Source organism: Henckelia pumila, chromosome 4 (genome assembly GCF_033568475.1).
Source record: "Henckelia pumila isolate YLH828 chromosome 4, ASM3356847v2, whole genome shotgun sequence".
Classification (NCBI taxonomy): Eukaryota; Viridiplantae; Streptophyta; class Magnoliopsida; order Lamiales; family Gesneriaceae; genus Henckelia; species Henckelia pumila.
In genome coordinates, this window is record NC_133123.1 from 4,241,117 (window position 1) to 4,256,709 (window position 15,593).

Sequence of the window (15,593 nt, forward strand, 5' to 3'; positions counted from 1 at the left end):
AAAAAAAAAAAGGATTCTGAATCTGAAAAAACACAATAATTCAAAGAGAATAATCAACCACACGTTCTTCATGATACCTGCGAAGACCAATATTATTGACACGTTGGGAGCTTGTCATCACACGTAACATTTTTTCGTTGCAAGAAAACAAAAGGGTTAGCATCCCCATATATGCTGTGCATCAGAAACTTCACAAACCTCGTCAATTATTTTTACTTGAATCAAATTCGGAATCATATATTGCTAGAAGAAGAAGTCGAGTGGATAATCGAACTTAATTTCTGGCTGTTGAGTTAAACTTATATTTACTAAAATAGGTTTATATGATTATTTTTATTAAATAAAAATCTTTTTTTTTTTAATTTGAGAAGGAGATATTTTGAATATATATATATATATATATAAAAACATACTAAAACACTAAAATTAGTTACTGTAATGTCCTTAAGTTTAATAATATTATATATAGTATAGATTTAAAAAAAATCCTCGCAAAAAACGTATTGCATGATTCTTGCTACTGAAGTATGTTATTCATATTAACTTATTTTGTTTATAATAAAATAAAACCGATGATTTTTAAACTTAAAGATTATTTTAATATTTGTGAATCATCTTGATTTCTTGAAAAATTATTTTTATATACACTGCTTAGCCCCTACAATGTTGGTATGTCAAATATAAGTTTAGGAGTTGAGCCAGATTAATGCAATAGAACTACCTACCTAGCTAATTACCTATTGTTTGCTGTTCAAATTAAGCACATGAAACCATCTTTCAAGTTTCCTTGTTTTGACTAAACAATCTGATACCTTTCCATTCTTTGATTTGGTCTCACATATTAATAGATCATACAAGCCGACATACTGCGTGTAACTTCCAAAGAGGTCCCTGAACTCTGAAGTGGAGGCTTCTTTTTTTCCCTTTTTTTTTAATCTCTTTGGAATGTCATTAAAATAATTTAATGAAATGGGCTTACCTTTTTTGTTTTTGTTTCTTATTTAGAAGAGTTTATATCTACAGTTATTATCACTTAGACCATCTTCAACTCATTACGCTATTTTGGTGTAACACTAACCTCAAAATAATGTAATTCCTACGTCAAATTCCAAAACTCATCTCCAACCCACATTAAAAGAAATATTCTTGGAATATTCTCTATTATTTTATTCACAACAACTAATTTATTTCATAAAATATTTTTAAACACCATAATTAAAATATCAAAAATATATAAAATAATTTCTATATCGATATTCATTAAAAATATTAATGAGTTAAAAATTTAAATTAATTATATTTTAAGAATTATGTAATAAATAAACTTTTTAAAATAAATGGTTACAAATTTACATAATAATATAATTAAATTGTTAGTAATAAAACTTTAAAAATATTATGATAACCAATTAGAATTAAAAAAAAAAAAAAAAAAACTAACCCTATGATAACTTAAAATTTACGCCAAAATAGTGTCTGATTGGAGAAGCCCTTATGGACTATATGGTACATGGCAAATCCTCTCTAATGAAGAGTTGGGAATCGGGGACATGCATGAGACTTGCCTGCCATCTTCAAAGTTACTAAGGAAACAATTAGCAATCAAACACTGTACAAGAGATGAGGTATTCACATTTCTGTTCCATTTGCCCGGCACTAGTTACAACATTCAACTGTGTTCCGGATGATCAGATTGAAAATAATACAACACACACGACATCATTTTCCTGATAATAGTTAAAAGAATGGGAATTTGAAATATCACGGTTACAGAACTCTGTATCTTGAGTGACTTTCGCCCACTTGAGTATTGCAGGACTCTGCTACCAACCAAAGAACTGCAGACCAATCCTAAGTTGAGATAAACATGAATCTTCTCGAAAAGAAGCATCTCACTGTCATTGCAATGTTTCATGACGCCAATAGGCAGAATACAGTAATGCTAAAATCTTATACTTTTCTTTCCCCACCATTTCTTTCGGTGTTTCTCAGGTTCGACCATCCCTAATCTGTATAGTTTCGCCTTTGCTTCCCTTAACCGAACTTTGTAGTTTTTTCTCCATGTATCAAACCGGTGTTTTAGTATCCGTAGTTCCTCTACAGGATTTACCGACGTTGAATGCCCTGCCATGACCTCAATAATCTCAAAGGCGTCCTGGTCAAAATTTTGTTTCCTTTGCTCAAACTCCTTCACGAGGGGGCAGACAGCATAACCGCCATTTGTGTCCTCATTGGCAAATCTGATAGGCGTGCTTGCAGATGGATTTTGCGCTCCCACAAATGTGTCCTCACAATCTAAACGAGGTGAGTGTTCATTGAGCCCCCCAGGTTCACCTGTAGCATTGCCAGAGCCAAGACTCTTTTTGGCTGCGGCCAAACTAATCTGCGATAAACAGCAAAAAAAGTTCAGTATGGAAGATAGATGCTTTCATTTCCAGTGACTTCTTTGGTCCATCTAATAACTTACTACACGCTAATTGTTCACATAATTAAAAGACCCACGAATCTAGACTACAGCAAGACCAGCCTCAACAATATAGCTCACCATTTCAGACTCAATTTGTTCACAATATTTGGCCAACATACAATGAGGGCAGAAAAATTTGCTTGTATTTCCCGCTGCCTCATCCTACTCAGGCAAATCCTGTACCAATATAATTATAGTCTAATTTCAAAATAAATTGACCACTCAATCAGGTATACTTTCCTTCTAATAACCTCCATAAACACAAAGAATAACCTAATAATCAGGTTCTATGCATCCTGTAAGTTAAAAATGTTACACCAGTTCCTAGTGTTGCTGTTAAAAAGATATTTGCAAACAATATAATAAACTCACTTGTAAAGATATCATTTGCTTTTGCCACATCTCTTCCACAGATTTCATCTTGATTTCATATTCTGACCAGCGTGCCTCAAATTGTTGTACTTGCTCTCTCAGTGATGCATTTTCTCTTTCCCTCTGCCCAAGTGTCGCTTCAGCCATCAATAACCTTTTTTGAAGTTCTTCAACAACCAAAGGCAACATTTCTGGCGGCAGATCCTGATAGCCGAACAAAAATTTGTTTACTTTGAATCCAGAAATCGATGCATACCGAGCACATCAGAGATTTAATGAGATTTGAACACTCAAAACCATCTTTTCCATTTCCTGATGACCAGTATGATAGTTTTCTTTTTTCTGTTTTGGGAAACTGAGACGAATGTGATCATCACATAAAAAATCCATCATTAGTTTTACAACTACCCAATTCTTATTTCAAATTACACTGGTGGAGGCAAAATATGGAAAAGCATACAGATGCATCATTAAGTAACATCAGAGAAGGACCTGACATTTTTTCCCTGTAAATAGCAAATTTAGAAAAGACAGGGAAATAATACCGATGGTCCTATATGTCAAACATGTGTTACAGGGACAAATTTAAATCATTAATTTAGTAGCACGTAAGAAAAAAATAGTCAACTAATCCAAGGTTTTGAGCTGGCACTACACCCAAGCCTTTTCAACACTATACCTTGACTTCAGAAATCCTTTTTCCTGGTTTCCGCTTGGCAGTATCGGACTGTTTCATATTCTTAAGGCGATTAAAACGCTTTCGAACCAACCATCCACGAACCACTGCAGGAGACAGTGTATTCAGATAAGAGCATTTTAATGTGACTGAATGGCCACATTTTAAAAGCAGAAAAGTTTCACCTGATTGTATTTGAACTACTGCCATCAACTGCTCATTTAACTTTAGTTCAGGAATCTGTTTTTTCAACCCAAGTAAAGCACCATACTCCTTTCTTGCAATATCACCACGGACATCTGCAAATGACATGTTGAAATAATTTGATGTGGTGAATGGTGAAAGGTAATCGGATGACATAATCACATTTTGAAAAGTGCATATTAACCAGCAAATTACTGGCACATATTATTCTTACATGATTGCAATGATACCACCGCACTCTTCAGTTCGTGGAAGTATCGACGGGCACGATGACCTCGGAAGCACTTTTGTACCTCAACGGTACCTTGGAGAACTTGTTTTCTAACATCTTCCAGGGCACCAATCTGCAGTCCGCAACAACAAAATACCAGATAAAGTAGAAAGATATTCAAACATTGTTCTATCAAATGCAGATATTCTGGAACAATTGAATCGCAGTACAAGGATAGAAATTTTCATCAGGAAATGATGAAGCTCTGAAACAACAAAAACTCACTTGTCCAACTCGGAAATACAATTTCGTATAACCGACTTGGTACATCTCTGGGAGGATATTAAACTGCTGAAGAACGGCAATGGAAGTACTCAATGGATTTTGACATGCATTATTGTCCATAAGTAAAAACCCGTACCTGAAAGCCATGACAGCATATTTTGAAAGAGGTCTAAGCAATTGTATTTTGAAAATATCAGATGAAATCTCAAGATTGAAACAAACTTCACCTTCTTGAAAATTCTTGATGAGTCATCCGGGTGGGATACCCAGATCTCGAAATCCTAACTACTTCTACAACACCACAACATCTAAGCTGCTCTAACACAAGATCTTTTTCAAACACCACAGGGGATTTCTTGTTATTTGGTTTTATACAACGAATGAAATGTGGTGCTGTGCTTTCGAGCTGCTGCATTAATTTAAACAGCTGACTCTGCAACCACGGAAGAAATTATAAGAAATTGCCCTGTATCACGAATTATGGGAATTTTATTTATAACAAGTATTATACAAAGAAAACAAGGGGGGGAAAACCTCTATCATACTTGCATTTAGTGAACTATAAAAGAGTAAAACGTTCAAAGATAGAAAAATCCCAAAACTAATTTTTTTTCTGTAGGTTTAAGTTTTGTCCTGTTCGTTTTTCCAATTTTCATCCTCCAGATATGCACGTGTAAGGATTGAAAGTAGGGGAAGAACAAGTCTCTTCACCTTGAATTTTGTGGCAACACTTTGCTTTTGACAAGCAACTAGCCCTGACCGTATCATTGAACTTCCTGAACTTTGGGATTGTCTGAGCAGTGTAGAGGCAAACAACTGAGGTAGTTGGACGGTGCATGACGACAGTAATTGAATGATTTCAGAATGCAACGTATCCCTGTTCTTCTCCAAGAACTCAGCTGTGTTATAAAGTACCTTAAAAAAGCATTTACTATCATTAAAGATGTTGAATGAAATTTAAAAGTGAAATATCCCAGCGTGTAATGCGTTTTCGATTGAAAACAAAATGGCTAGCTTGTGAAACCTCGGATTCCTAAAGTTCCGATGCAAACCCATGGACTACGCATAAACGGCCACGAAAAAAAGGGGGGGGGGGGGGGGGGGGGGGTTAGAGTGGGACAGAAGGTACTTGACCTTATGACACATTAAATCAATTGTTATTATTGCTCATGGTACATTAATAAATCAAATTTTGTAATAAAAAATGTTGACCTTTGCATAAGAACTCCAGTTCCTACTAAATGATCATGGGCTCTGTAAGGAAAAAGAAAATAGAAAACTATACTGAAAGTCAAGATCAAATGAGGCATGCACAGAATACATCTATACCCTGTTCCACATTAGAAATTACTACACTTGACAAAGCAAAGCCAACAAGAAAAGATACAACTGTTCCTGCCTAAATTTCCAATACTGAAGATATATTTATCATTATTCTGGCAGGAGTTCGTAGCCATCCACAACACTACAGCCATAAGTAAAACTAACCTCTCCAGCATAATGGCGAACACTAAATGCTCCACCTCTTTCTCCTTTAAAGCAATGAAAACTATTCAAGTGCTGCTTAAGCTTCGTAGAAAAGGTTACATCTGTAGCCTTCGGGAAATTTGATTCTTCATCCAATAAAGATATCAGTCCGATAGGTCTCTGTTGAAGCACACCAGTGTCATACAAGGTTTCAGACTTTCAGGAGACGAAAATAAAATAAGCATTTCAATGGAAAGCATATATGCAATTAGATTCACGCCAACGGATCATTAAAACCCTCAAGCAATAAGATGGCTTGACATCGAAAACGTGATCCTCAAGACCACACAAAAATTAAGCTGGCCAGTCAAAAGATTCAAAACTCAATAATAAATAACTAAGAAATTCCAGAGTTGCACCAACAAAACCCTCGTCCACCATAAAGATTCTTGAATTGATGATAGATTAGAGAAAACAAATACCTTCTCAAAGAGATCCAAACATTCTTGGTTATCTTCAAAATCTACTTTTGTCCAATCAATTCCATCTGACTCGTATTCCTGAAACCACATTAGTACATAAGACATCGTAATTTACATTTCTTTCGTATTATTATTCGATAGAATTCTTTTAGAATATTCTAGAAACGTCAAAAAAACCCAAATGAAGAAATTGAGGCACATAGATTTAGGCGTTACAAGAGTCGTAGAACACAGCAATGTCAGCACTCAAATGTTGTGAAGTGTATACCGAGAAAGAATAAGGATATCCAAGCCGCACACTTCGTCAAACTTGTCATGATTTATTTATGTTTACCTCTTGCTCGAGTTTGAAGAGATGGCGGTTGAAGTGTTGCTGGAGCCTCTCGTTAGCATAATTTATGCAAAACTGCTCGAAGCTATTTTTCTGGTTACAAAGAGAAAAAAATAGAGGAACGATAACTAAAATGAGTTAAATTACGCCATATTACGAACTTCAAAAGGAGAACCTATTTTTACCTTGAATGATTCAAATCCATAAATATCTAGAATACTGATGGATCTCCCAGTATGTTGTTTGCCACTAATCAGTGATAAATTGATAACTTCTACAAGCCAATCAAACAAGCCAGCATAGATGAGTTTTGCCAATGCATCTCTAGAATCAATTGCCTAAGTAATGAGAAGAAACCGTAGCTTAGGTCAACTGTGCATGCACTGAATAGCTTGAGTTCCATCCAACCAAATAACTCAGCACATTTATTTTTTTAGTAAGTATTGATGCATATGCTGAAGGATTAGCAAGAAATATTCGAGAAGCTTAGCATGTGTTTGTGTTCATGATTACTGAGTGTCTGAAAACACAAATTATTATTTTTTATGAACCTGTTGCAAGGTCAGCCTTTTGGAGACCGTATCCTTTCCAGCTTGTATATTACGAGTTGACAAAGCTTGCATAAGGTCCTGTGTACTGCAGCCCATCAAGCTAGCTGCAGAGGTTACAGCTGTAGATACACGGAAAAGTATTGACATAGTGAAGTCAAGTGCTCAAAGTAGATACACATAACCATGAATATTAGCGTACATGATATAATTTTATATTTTTGTTGAAAAGAGAGTCGTGAAAAAAAAATCAGAAACCATAGATGATCACAAAGTTTACTTGCGGATAGATATATCAACATTTGAGCTAAATCTTATTCGTCCTGCAACTTATCCTAATGTCAAAGGAAAAGAAATGACCAGAATAATTTTCTTTTTGCCCACAAACAAATAAATAAGAGAATTGGACGATAATCTGGTCCCCCAGTTGTCGAGCCATTTGAGAACTGACACAGAAGCCCCTAGCAAAATTGTTTTACAAACAACAAAATATCATTTTACGCAACTCAGAGATAGGTTTGCTCCCACACTATGTAGCAAGGGACAAATACATGTCACGAGGTGGTAAAATGTAGGACACTAACTCAAAAAAATAGAAATCACCTTCGTCAGAAATAACCTCTATATGGTTTTCATTGTCGATCACAAGAAATGATATGTTTCCCAGCCATAAAACTGCAGCAAGCATCTCAAAAGCATGCCCTTGATCTTCTTTGCAAATTCCGACAGTATCTAAGGCCGCCTAGTTAAATAAAAGCATGACTGAATCAACAACACTTTGTAATAACTAATAACCCAGGAAATACACCTAAATCATGAATGTTCGGGAACTTAATTGGTGAAAGATTAGTCTTTTGTTTTAAGGCTTTTTAGCAAAGTAGGTCCAACCTTTCCCTCTCACAATTCAAAACTCTGCAAATGGATCATAGGATGGGGAAGTACTTGTGTAGGTGAGAGCTGAACCAAAGCAGGCAATCATTTTGGCATATAACATAAAGGTTTGCGCTGTACATTACCATAAGCAAATGAAACTTCTGAACTTCATTGATGTCTTGGATCTCTAGGCAATCACTCTGATTTAAATAGTTAAAGTCACATGCATTTTTTAACTTCAACCTACCTGAAAACAAAATCATCTCCACAAGCTAAGCAAGAGATGAAGCCAATTGATTGAAGTGTTCAACAATGTACCAAGTTACATATGCTTCCAACTAGGTTATCCAGAAGTCTCAAAGCTGAGAAATTAACCTCGGAGATCAGGAGGAGCCCCAGCACAAAGCTGGTAAAAAATGTGGTATGACCTCTCTCCATTTGCCAGCTGAACAACTCTTGACTGCCCCAATTAGATTTATTGTTTCAAAAAGTTAGTCCAGAGAGAGCATTTAGACTAGAACACATAGCATGGCATCATCTAAGATAGGAGACTGACCTTTTCAAGGAGGACTACTCCATCGATCGGAAATAAAAATTCATATGCACAAAAATTTAGGAACAAAGTCAGTTAACTAAGATTCAAGGACATGTCACAACATATTCTAGAGCCCAATTTAACCAGTGTAAACATGCTTACAAGTCTGTATTTTAGCACCACATATTTTTCCTGAAGCGCTAAAGTGTATTTCAATTAACTTCCCCTGTACCGAATTTGTTTTATCAATAAGCCACACATTCAGAAAGTAGATTGTACGGGGATGACAGAAAATGTCTCATAAAGTAAAGGATTAATGGTCACCACAACTCACAAAGCGGCTGGAGTTGTCATTCCTGGATGTTTTTGCATTACCAAAAGCCTCAAGTATGCTGCTTGTCTGCAAAATTTCTGACTCTATCCCACCAGTACCTCCACCAAGTGCAGCCAAGTATTGCATTGCTATCTTAGCCGTTTCTGTTTTCCCAGCACCACTCTCCCCACTACAAATTATAAAAAGAACATATCTTTCCTGATATAATTCAACTATGTGATAACAATATAAAAATCTACCCAGTGAAACAGGATAAAATCAGGTACAAAAAAGGCATTTGAATGGGAGTTAGTTTAAGAAACTGCATAGCTAAGATGATAGAATCACTGAAACAAACCTAATGATGATGGATTGATTTATTTGATCTGCAAAACCCACAACAAAGGGAGCTTAAAATTAGAATTTATCATCTACATTTGAAAGAAATGTCAAGAATATGTCGCTGCAAATACATTTAGGAATTGTACAACACCTGTCATCATCTCATTGTATGCTGTGTCCGCAATAGCATAAACATGAGGACTATCCAAAAGCTTTTGTCTATAAGCCGTAACGAAATCATTCCCATAGAGTGGAACATCTTTGAAAGGATTGACTGCTACTAAAACAGGGCCTGCCTTACTCTAGGTATAACAGCAATAAAAAATAAATCAAGACAAAAGACAAAACATGTTGAAGTTCACACTGCCAGAAGTGTCCAGAGCTTACATATATTATGTCTCGTTCATATCTGTACTGTAGATTGTGAAGAACTGAAGGCTCGTTCAAAAAACTGAGTTGTATAAGATCGTCAACACCCTCAAGAATGTCTGGATTGGCAGGTAAAAGCTCTCGTGTGGAAACTGTCATAACCTAGAGCAATATCACGGAAAGAAAGCTAATACTGCAGGTTCAAGCACTTCAGTATCATCATAAATATTGAAATGGTAACATGACATGAGAACTAACACTTCCATCTGACAATACAACAGAAGCTTTCTCCCCTGAAGTTGATAGTACTTTTCCCGATTCCCAATTTCCATTACGTGGTCGACACCAAACATGCAGTTTCTGGAAAACAAATACAAATTATAAGCTGGTCATCGGATCAGTCAACGTCATTGAGGTTTGACATAATAGATGTATAGGAAACCTAAGAAATTGTGTGGCTCAAAAATCATGACACCAGCAATAGATTCGACTGCTCTAATTCAGGATAGGGATTTGTTTGAGGTTGATTTTGGTAGATCATTGGACCATTGACTCATCCAACAAAGAAATTAAAGCGTTCGGAACATAAGTAAGAACATAAAAAGGCTTAACATAAAGAAGCCTGAGTTAATTATCAGAAGTAAGAACATAAGTTGGATTCTAGCCCATGGATGAAATACGCTTAACATCATAACAAGGAAAATGCAGAATGCCATAAAATCACTGTTGGAAGTAAATATATATAACAAATGTTTGAAAAAATTAGATGCTTGGAGGAGGAGGATCGAAGAGTATCAGCTCTAAAAAATTAAAATTCGATAACTCTTTCTACCTTTCTTATGAAATAGCCCAAGTTGTCATCCCAACAACATTCCTTAAACCTCGGGAGAGATCCTGGGGGAGAATTCGCGAGCTTGGCATTATCTCTCTCCTCCAACCTCACCTCCAATTCCTTTTCGTCTGGTGAAACCATGACATAAGGAGATTCTTCCGGTTCCATTTCTTTAATTTTTTTGGCACCAAAACTATTGCCCCCGAATCCTTTGGCATCTCCCTTCTTTGCATGGCGATTCATTGAGATGTTGGACTCCCCAATTTCGAAGCTTCCCCGCTTCGCTGAGGGAAGACGAGCCCGTGATGTTGGCTTGGGACGTGTGGGGAGTTCTGGAGGCATATCTTTTGGCTTCTCGTTTCCGTCTTTTTTACGTAGCGATTCCAGCATTTCTTCCAAGGAGCTGCGAGCTAATGAATTAGGCGACATGGACATCATTTTTGTTTTTTTAAACAAATGAATCTTTCTACATAACCCTTCACAATTTCAATCTCAATTTCCCAGCAATCGCTTCTTCATAGAATTCCGAACAAGTCCGAGGCGACGGACATTGTTCAAAACCCGAGTTTCAGAGCTTGAACCAATCAGAATCCTGTAAACTTTCAATCCGGAGAAACAAATTACCCACAATCACGCAATTTTCAGGTGAAAAATTGAAGAATTATCCGGAAAACAACGTCAAATTAACAGCAGAATGACAGTCGGGTCGGGGCTTTGGAAAAGCATTGTCAGAGGAAACAAACCAACAGATTCGTGGATAAACATGTAATCCTTCCTAGGTTGCCGTTTTTAATGAAACAGATCGCTGCATTGATGGCGACATTTCACATTTAGAATTAGAATCAGGTCTTATATCTGAAATCTGAAATTATTTAAACAAAAATGTGCGTATCTGGGAAAAGGGCTTTAGAAGAGATTTTGAAATATTTTTCAGGGGGAGAAAGAAAGCCTAATAACCGTTTTCATCTGTATTTTATTTTATTATTTTTTAAAACTGAATTAAATTATTATTAATTTTTCGAAATAATTAAATTGAATATATATATATATAATATTTATGGTACCATATTCAAATGCAATTTATGGTTTGCAATTTATGATTTCATACGCGTAAACTGAATTAAATTAGATATTAGGGTACCATATTCAAATGCAATTTATGGTTTGCATTTGAATATGGTACCCTAATATATGATATTTTATGGTTTGCATTTGAATATGGTACCCTAATATGATATCTAATAATTTCAAACAAAACTCTATGTAATTTTATTTTATTTTTTGACAAAGCAAAACTCTATGTAATTAATATAGTTAGGAGCGGCCCCCTCATCGAAAATGAAACTAAAATGGGAAATAAATCGGGGCCGTGTAGTATATAAGTAGGAGTAATGAAGGTGGTGTTAAATTGGATAGGGATACGCGCCAGTGTCTATTCAACAAAGTCAAAATTCTTTCCCAATAATTTGTTGGGTTTATAAAATTTTATATAAAGAATTAATTTTATTCTAATCCGAGCCAAGAAATTTTCTCACACCCTATCAACAGTTGCACACGCATTTACATGTTTAACTCGGTAGATGAAATCTTAGCATATGGGTAATACCCAAATAATGCATCCAACGGTTCATATTTTTACACATAGACGTAATTTATTATATATTGTTGACGTGACAAATCATGGGATATTAAATTTATGATTGGGGTATTACTCATATTCTAGGTTAAAATCTACCGTTTAACTCAATATCCAATTTCCAAACATGTACCAAATTTTAAAAATGGAAGGTGGTTATTGTTTTTCTGTCTCATTTGTGTATCTCCGTTTTCAAAAGAGAGTAAGGTGATTATATATGATAATACCACAAAAGATCATTAAGGTTGTGTTTACTTGACTTGATAAATGAAGGATTACATAATTAATACTAGAGTCGTCAATTTGGGTTAGACCCGTCGGGTCGGCCCGCTCCGCCACACAATTTAAGTGGGTTGTTTTCAACCCAACAAAAGGTGTGCTTAGGTGGGTCAACCCGCCTAGGCCCGTGACCCGCGCGGGTTGGCCCGCCGCGGGCCTGAAAAATTAATATTTTATTTTTTTATTTTTATTGTCATATATGTATTTTTAATGAAGATTGTGACTTTTTTTTGTATTAATTACTTTATATAAAATTTACACGTATGAAATCAATAATTAAAATTTTTATTAATATGTTTTCTATTAATATTTATTTATTTATGAAATTTATAATTAACTATAATTATTTTTATTTGTAGTGAGCTAACCCGCAACCCATCTTGGATTGGGTTGGGTTGAGGATTTCCAGCCTGCTGGGATGGTGGGCCGGCTCTCCCTCGACCCTCCAAAAGGTGGGTTTTTGGTGAGCCGGCCCGTCCCGCCATGAGTTTGCCCGTCTGACAGCTCTAATTAATACCGACTAATTCTATGTTTACTTGCAAAATTGAAAATAAGTATAAATCTTCCGGCCCGTTAATGTTATGATTCATAGATGATTTTAAGTCCTAATTTTTTTATGGGATTATAAATCTTTACAAGGTGAGAGAGTGAAAAAAAATTTAATCCATCCAACTAAACATATTATTATTTATCCATAACCACTCTATATCCTATCTAATTATCTTAATAATCATACTTTAATACACAAGATAATTAGGTCGTAACAATAGAAAAATAAACTCATGTCCTTTCTCCTGTCTTAAAAATCCACACTAAACTTACATCCTTCAATAGTTTATAGTCCATTTGTCCTTAGCATAAAAGAAGCCAACATTCTCAATTCCTCGTTGCAGGGTAATTTTTGGTATAAAATTAGAATTATGTTTAATTAATCACATAAAAATGATATAAAAAATAATACTATTTTATCACTACATATTATATGTTATCATCTATAATTTTTATCACTCTTTTCCTTCTCATTTAATAATATTATATATATTTGGAACTGATAAATTAAAGATGTGGTTTACAAGTAAATATTATTGTGCGAGTCATAATATAGTCCGTTACCCAGTAAAGCCCAATATATTTATTTTCGGCCCAGTTTGTCTGCGCGAATCCAAGATAAAGCGTGTGCATAATCACGAGTAAAGCCCAAAAATATTTATTCTCAGAAATCTAGGGCATTGTGGAGAAACCATAGATAGTTGGGCGAGCTGATGGGGAAGAACAGAAACAAGAAGAAGAATGGTTTGGAGCCAATGGCTACGGATTCCTTCACGAACATTTCCGAAGGTTCGGATTATCTTTTTTGTGTTAAATTACCCGTTGAAACTTTTTTTCGTTGACGATACAAAAATTGAAACTTTACGCTTCCTGAAACCTATCATTTTCAGCGATGGATACTTCAGAAGCTGTGGCTCCCAAACCTTCTGCAAGTGAGTCCTTTAGGTCAGTTCATTTCATCCACCCGCAAGTTCCATTGTTGTTCGATCGTGTATCTTATTATGGTTCTGAGATGTTATTCTTGAGCTATCTCTGAATAGAAGACGAGTGAACCGATAATTGTGCATATCTTGATATTTGATTATCCCAAAAAAGAGAGATCTTGTTAGTCCTGATTTGTTTCTAACTTACTGTTAGGAATCTAACGTATGTATAACGAATTCAGTTGATGTAACTATGCTAAATTTGAGTATTTGTCCATTCATTTGTTTTTCAACCAAATTGACCACTCCTGGAAACGAGCTTGATGGGATTTCTCTCGCGAATGGGCTCTTGCAAGATTACAGATTCGAGGGAAATTAAATATATCCGTAGCTGTAATAGATATTAATTGAGTTCTAAGGCACTTTCAGCCTAGGTTGTTTAAAAGCCATGCCGGTCATCTGTACATCAACCTTCCTGGAGCAAGCAATTAAGTCGTTTAAATCAAAGAATTATGAAAAACTCGAATTAACTATTCTCAAATGGATGAAAAGCATAATCATTGGTAGGGAAATACGATTGCCTCTTCTCGTTATCATCCATATTTTCGACCTGGATAAAATGTGATGATTTTCCGTTGGATTGGAGATTTTCTCATTCTTCACACTCAATAGTGTACATTGGCTTTTAGTTTTGTGACAGAATCAGCTTTTAGATTGTGATAGATATTTTGAAGAAACTTGTGATTCGGTGCCAATAAGATTTATACTAGAAAGCTATTCTCATATTTTTATTTGAAATGTGGAACAATTGTGTTGAATTGTGATGCAGGAAGGTGAAAAAGGGAAGACCAATGAAGAGATCAAAGAATGCGCGGAAAATGCAAGCTGTGGCAAAAGCCATATCTCAACTTGAGAAGTCTGAGGTGAAGATATCAAAGGGTGAAAGCAAGACATTGAGAACTGATTTTGCCAAAAGGCTGTACGACTAATTAAATGATCGTGGATTTTGTGATACAAAGGTTTATTTATAAATTTTTTATCCAATTTGTTTATATTTGATATGTCATCGAATACGTTGTTAAACAAATCAACACACTTATTTATTACCAGGTTTAAAAAAACAGTAAATCACTGCAGAAAATTAAACACATATTTATGCTCTAGTGACATTTTCTCTAATTTGCCCGTTATATATTCCTTACCTAAATTTTTCGAATTCATATATAATTCACAGATTTTCTAGTATAAGACAAACCAAAAGATTATCTATAAATCTATTCACGAGAAATTTCAAGCTTACTCATGTGATACTATCATACTATTCCGATACTGCATATACATTTGTTGCATGACGATATTGTGTAATCGGGGAGCTAATAATAATTAGCGCTTGTGGAAGAATGGTGATTGACTTGCGATCATGAGTTGGAAGTGATTCTATGCTACATCGAAAGGAATATTTTCGGTGAATCTCCCCGAAGTTAGCCCTATCCCAACGACTCCATCCAAGTTCCATCTAGTTTTGGCTTAGGATATACGAAACTCGTGCTAAAGATCTTCCACTACTTCTGTTTATAATTGTTCAAGAAATGCAAATCAAATTATGCTTTGCCAATAGATGCTTTCAGATTAGATTCAACTTGGACTTTTTTTATACGATTCTTTTTTGTTGTCCAAAGTTGTACAATTTATACAGTTTTAATCCCACCTAGGGTGTGGGGATCCACGTGCACACATGCTCAAAACAAATCCGATTATCCTGAAATTTTCACGGTAGGATTATTTCGAAAATGCGAATCCAACAATATATCATATATATATTTACGAATTTATCAATATACAATTAACATACTTCTAAAAAACAATTAATGTAGACGAAAATAATTTAAATGCAATAAT

General features: G+C 35.2%; 2 protein-coding genes across 2 annotated transcripts; one reads left to right on the top strand and one right to left on the bottom strand.

Moving 5' to 3' along the window:
• Positions 1 to 1,562: 1,562 nt before the first annotated feature.
• LOC140866685 (myosin-2) lies at positions 1,563 to 11,183 on the bottom strand. The gene is made up of 24 exons (XM_073271720.1): positions 10,308 to 11,183; positions 9,734 to 9,835; positions 9,494 to 9,637; positions 9,258 to 9,408; positions 9,123 to 9,150; positions 8,786 to 8,954; positions 8,614 to 8,677; positions 8,473 to 8,486; positions 8,292 to 8,376; positions 8,060 to 8,163; positions 7,647 to 7,785; positions 7,047 to 7,165; positions 6,681 to 6,833; positions 6,499 to 6,588; positions 6,165 to 6,242; positions 5,704 to 5,862; positions 4,927 to 5,130; positions 4,443 to 4,648; positions 4,216 to 4,351; positions 3,934 to 4,063; positions 3,701 to 3,814; positions 3,519 to 3,622; positions 2,840 to 3,043; positions 1,563 to 2,383 (listed from the first exon to the last, which is right to left on the bottom strand). Exons 1-24 carry the CDS (start codon positions 10,743 to 10,745, stop codon positions 1,943 to 1,945), a joined length of 3,576 nt encoding a protein of 1,191 aa, XP_073127821.1. The 5' UTR covers positions 10,746 to 11,183; the 3' UTR covers positions 1,563 to 1,942.
• Positions 11,184 to 13,436: 2,253 nt separating this feature from the next.
• Positions 13,437 to 14,746, top strand: LOC140867126 (uncharacterized). The gene is made up of 3 exons (XM_073272202.1): positions 13,437 to 13,560; positions 13,662 to 13,716; positions 14,524 to 14,746. Exons 1-3 carry the CDS (start codon positions 13,485 to 13,487, stop codon positions 14,681 to 14,683), a joined length of 291 nt encoding a protein of 96 aa, XP_073128303.1. The 5' UTR covers positions 13,437 to 13,484; the 3' UTR covers positions 14,684 to 14,746.
• Positions 14,747 to 15,593: the final 847 nt, after the last annotated feature.

Coding starts and splice junctions, on each gene's coding strand:
- LOC140866685 (XM_073271720.1), bottom strand. CDS start 10,745: ATGATGTCCATGTCGCCTAATTCATTAGCTCGCAGCTCCTTGGAAGAA. Junction 8,955..9,122: donor AATCAATCCATCATCATTAG/GTTTGTTTCAGT, acceptor TATAATTTGTAG/TGGGGAGAGTGGTGCTGGGA. Junction 5,131..5,703: donor TTCGCCATTATGCTGGAGAG/GTTAGTTTTACT, acceptor TGCTTTTTTAAG/GTACTTTATAACACAGCTGA.
- LOC140867126 (XM_073272202.1), top strand. CDS start 13,485: ATGGGGAAGAACAGAAACAAGAAGAAGAATGGTTTGGAGCCAATGGCT. Junction 13,561..13,661: donor CTTCACGAACATTTCCGAAG/GTTCGGATTATC, acceptor TATCATTTTCAG/CGATGGATACTTCAGAAGCT. Junction 13,717..14,523: donor TCTGCAAGTGAGTCCTTTAG/GTCAGTTCATTT, acceptor ATTGTGATGCAG/GAAGGTGAAAAAGGGAAGAC.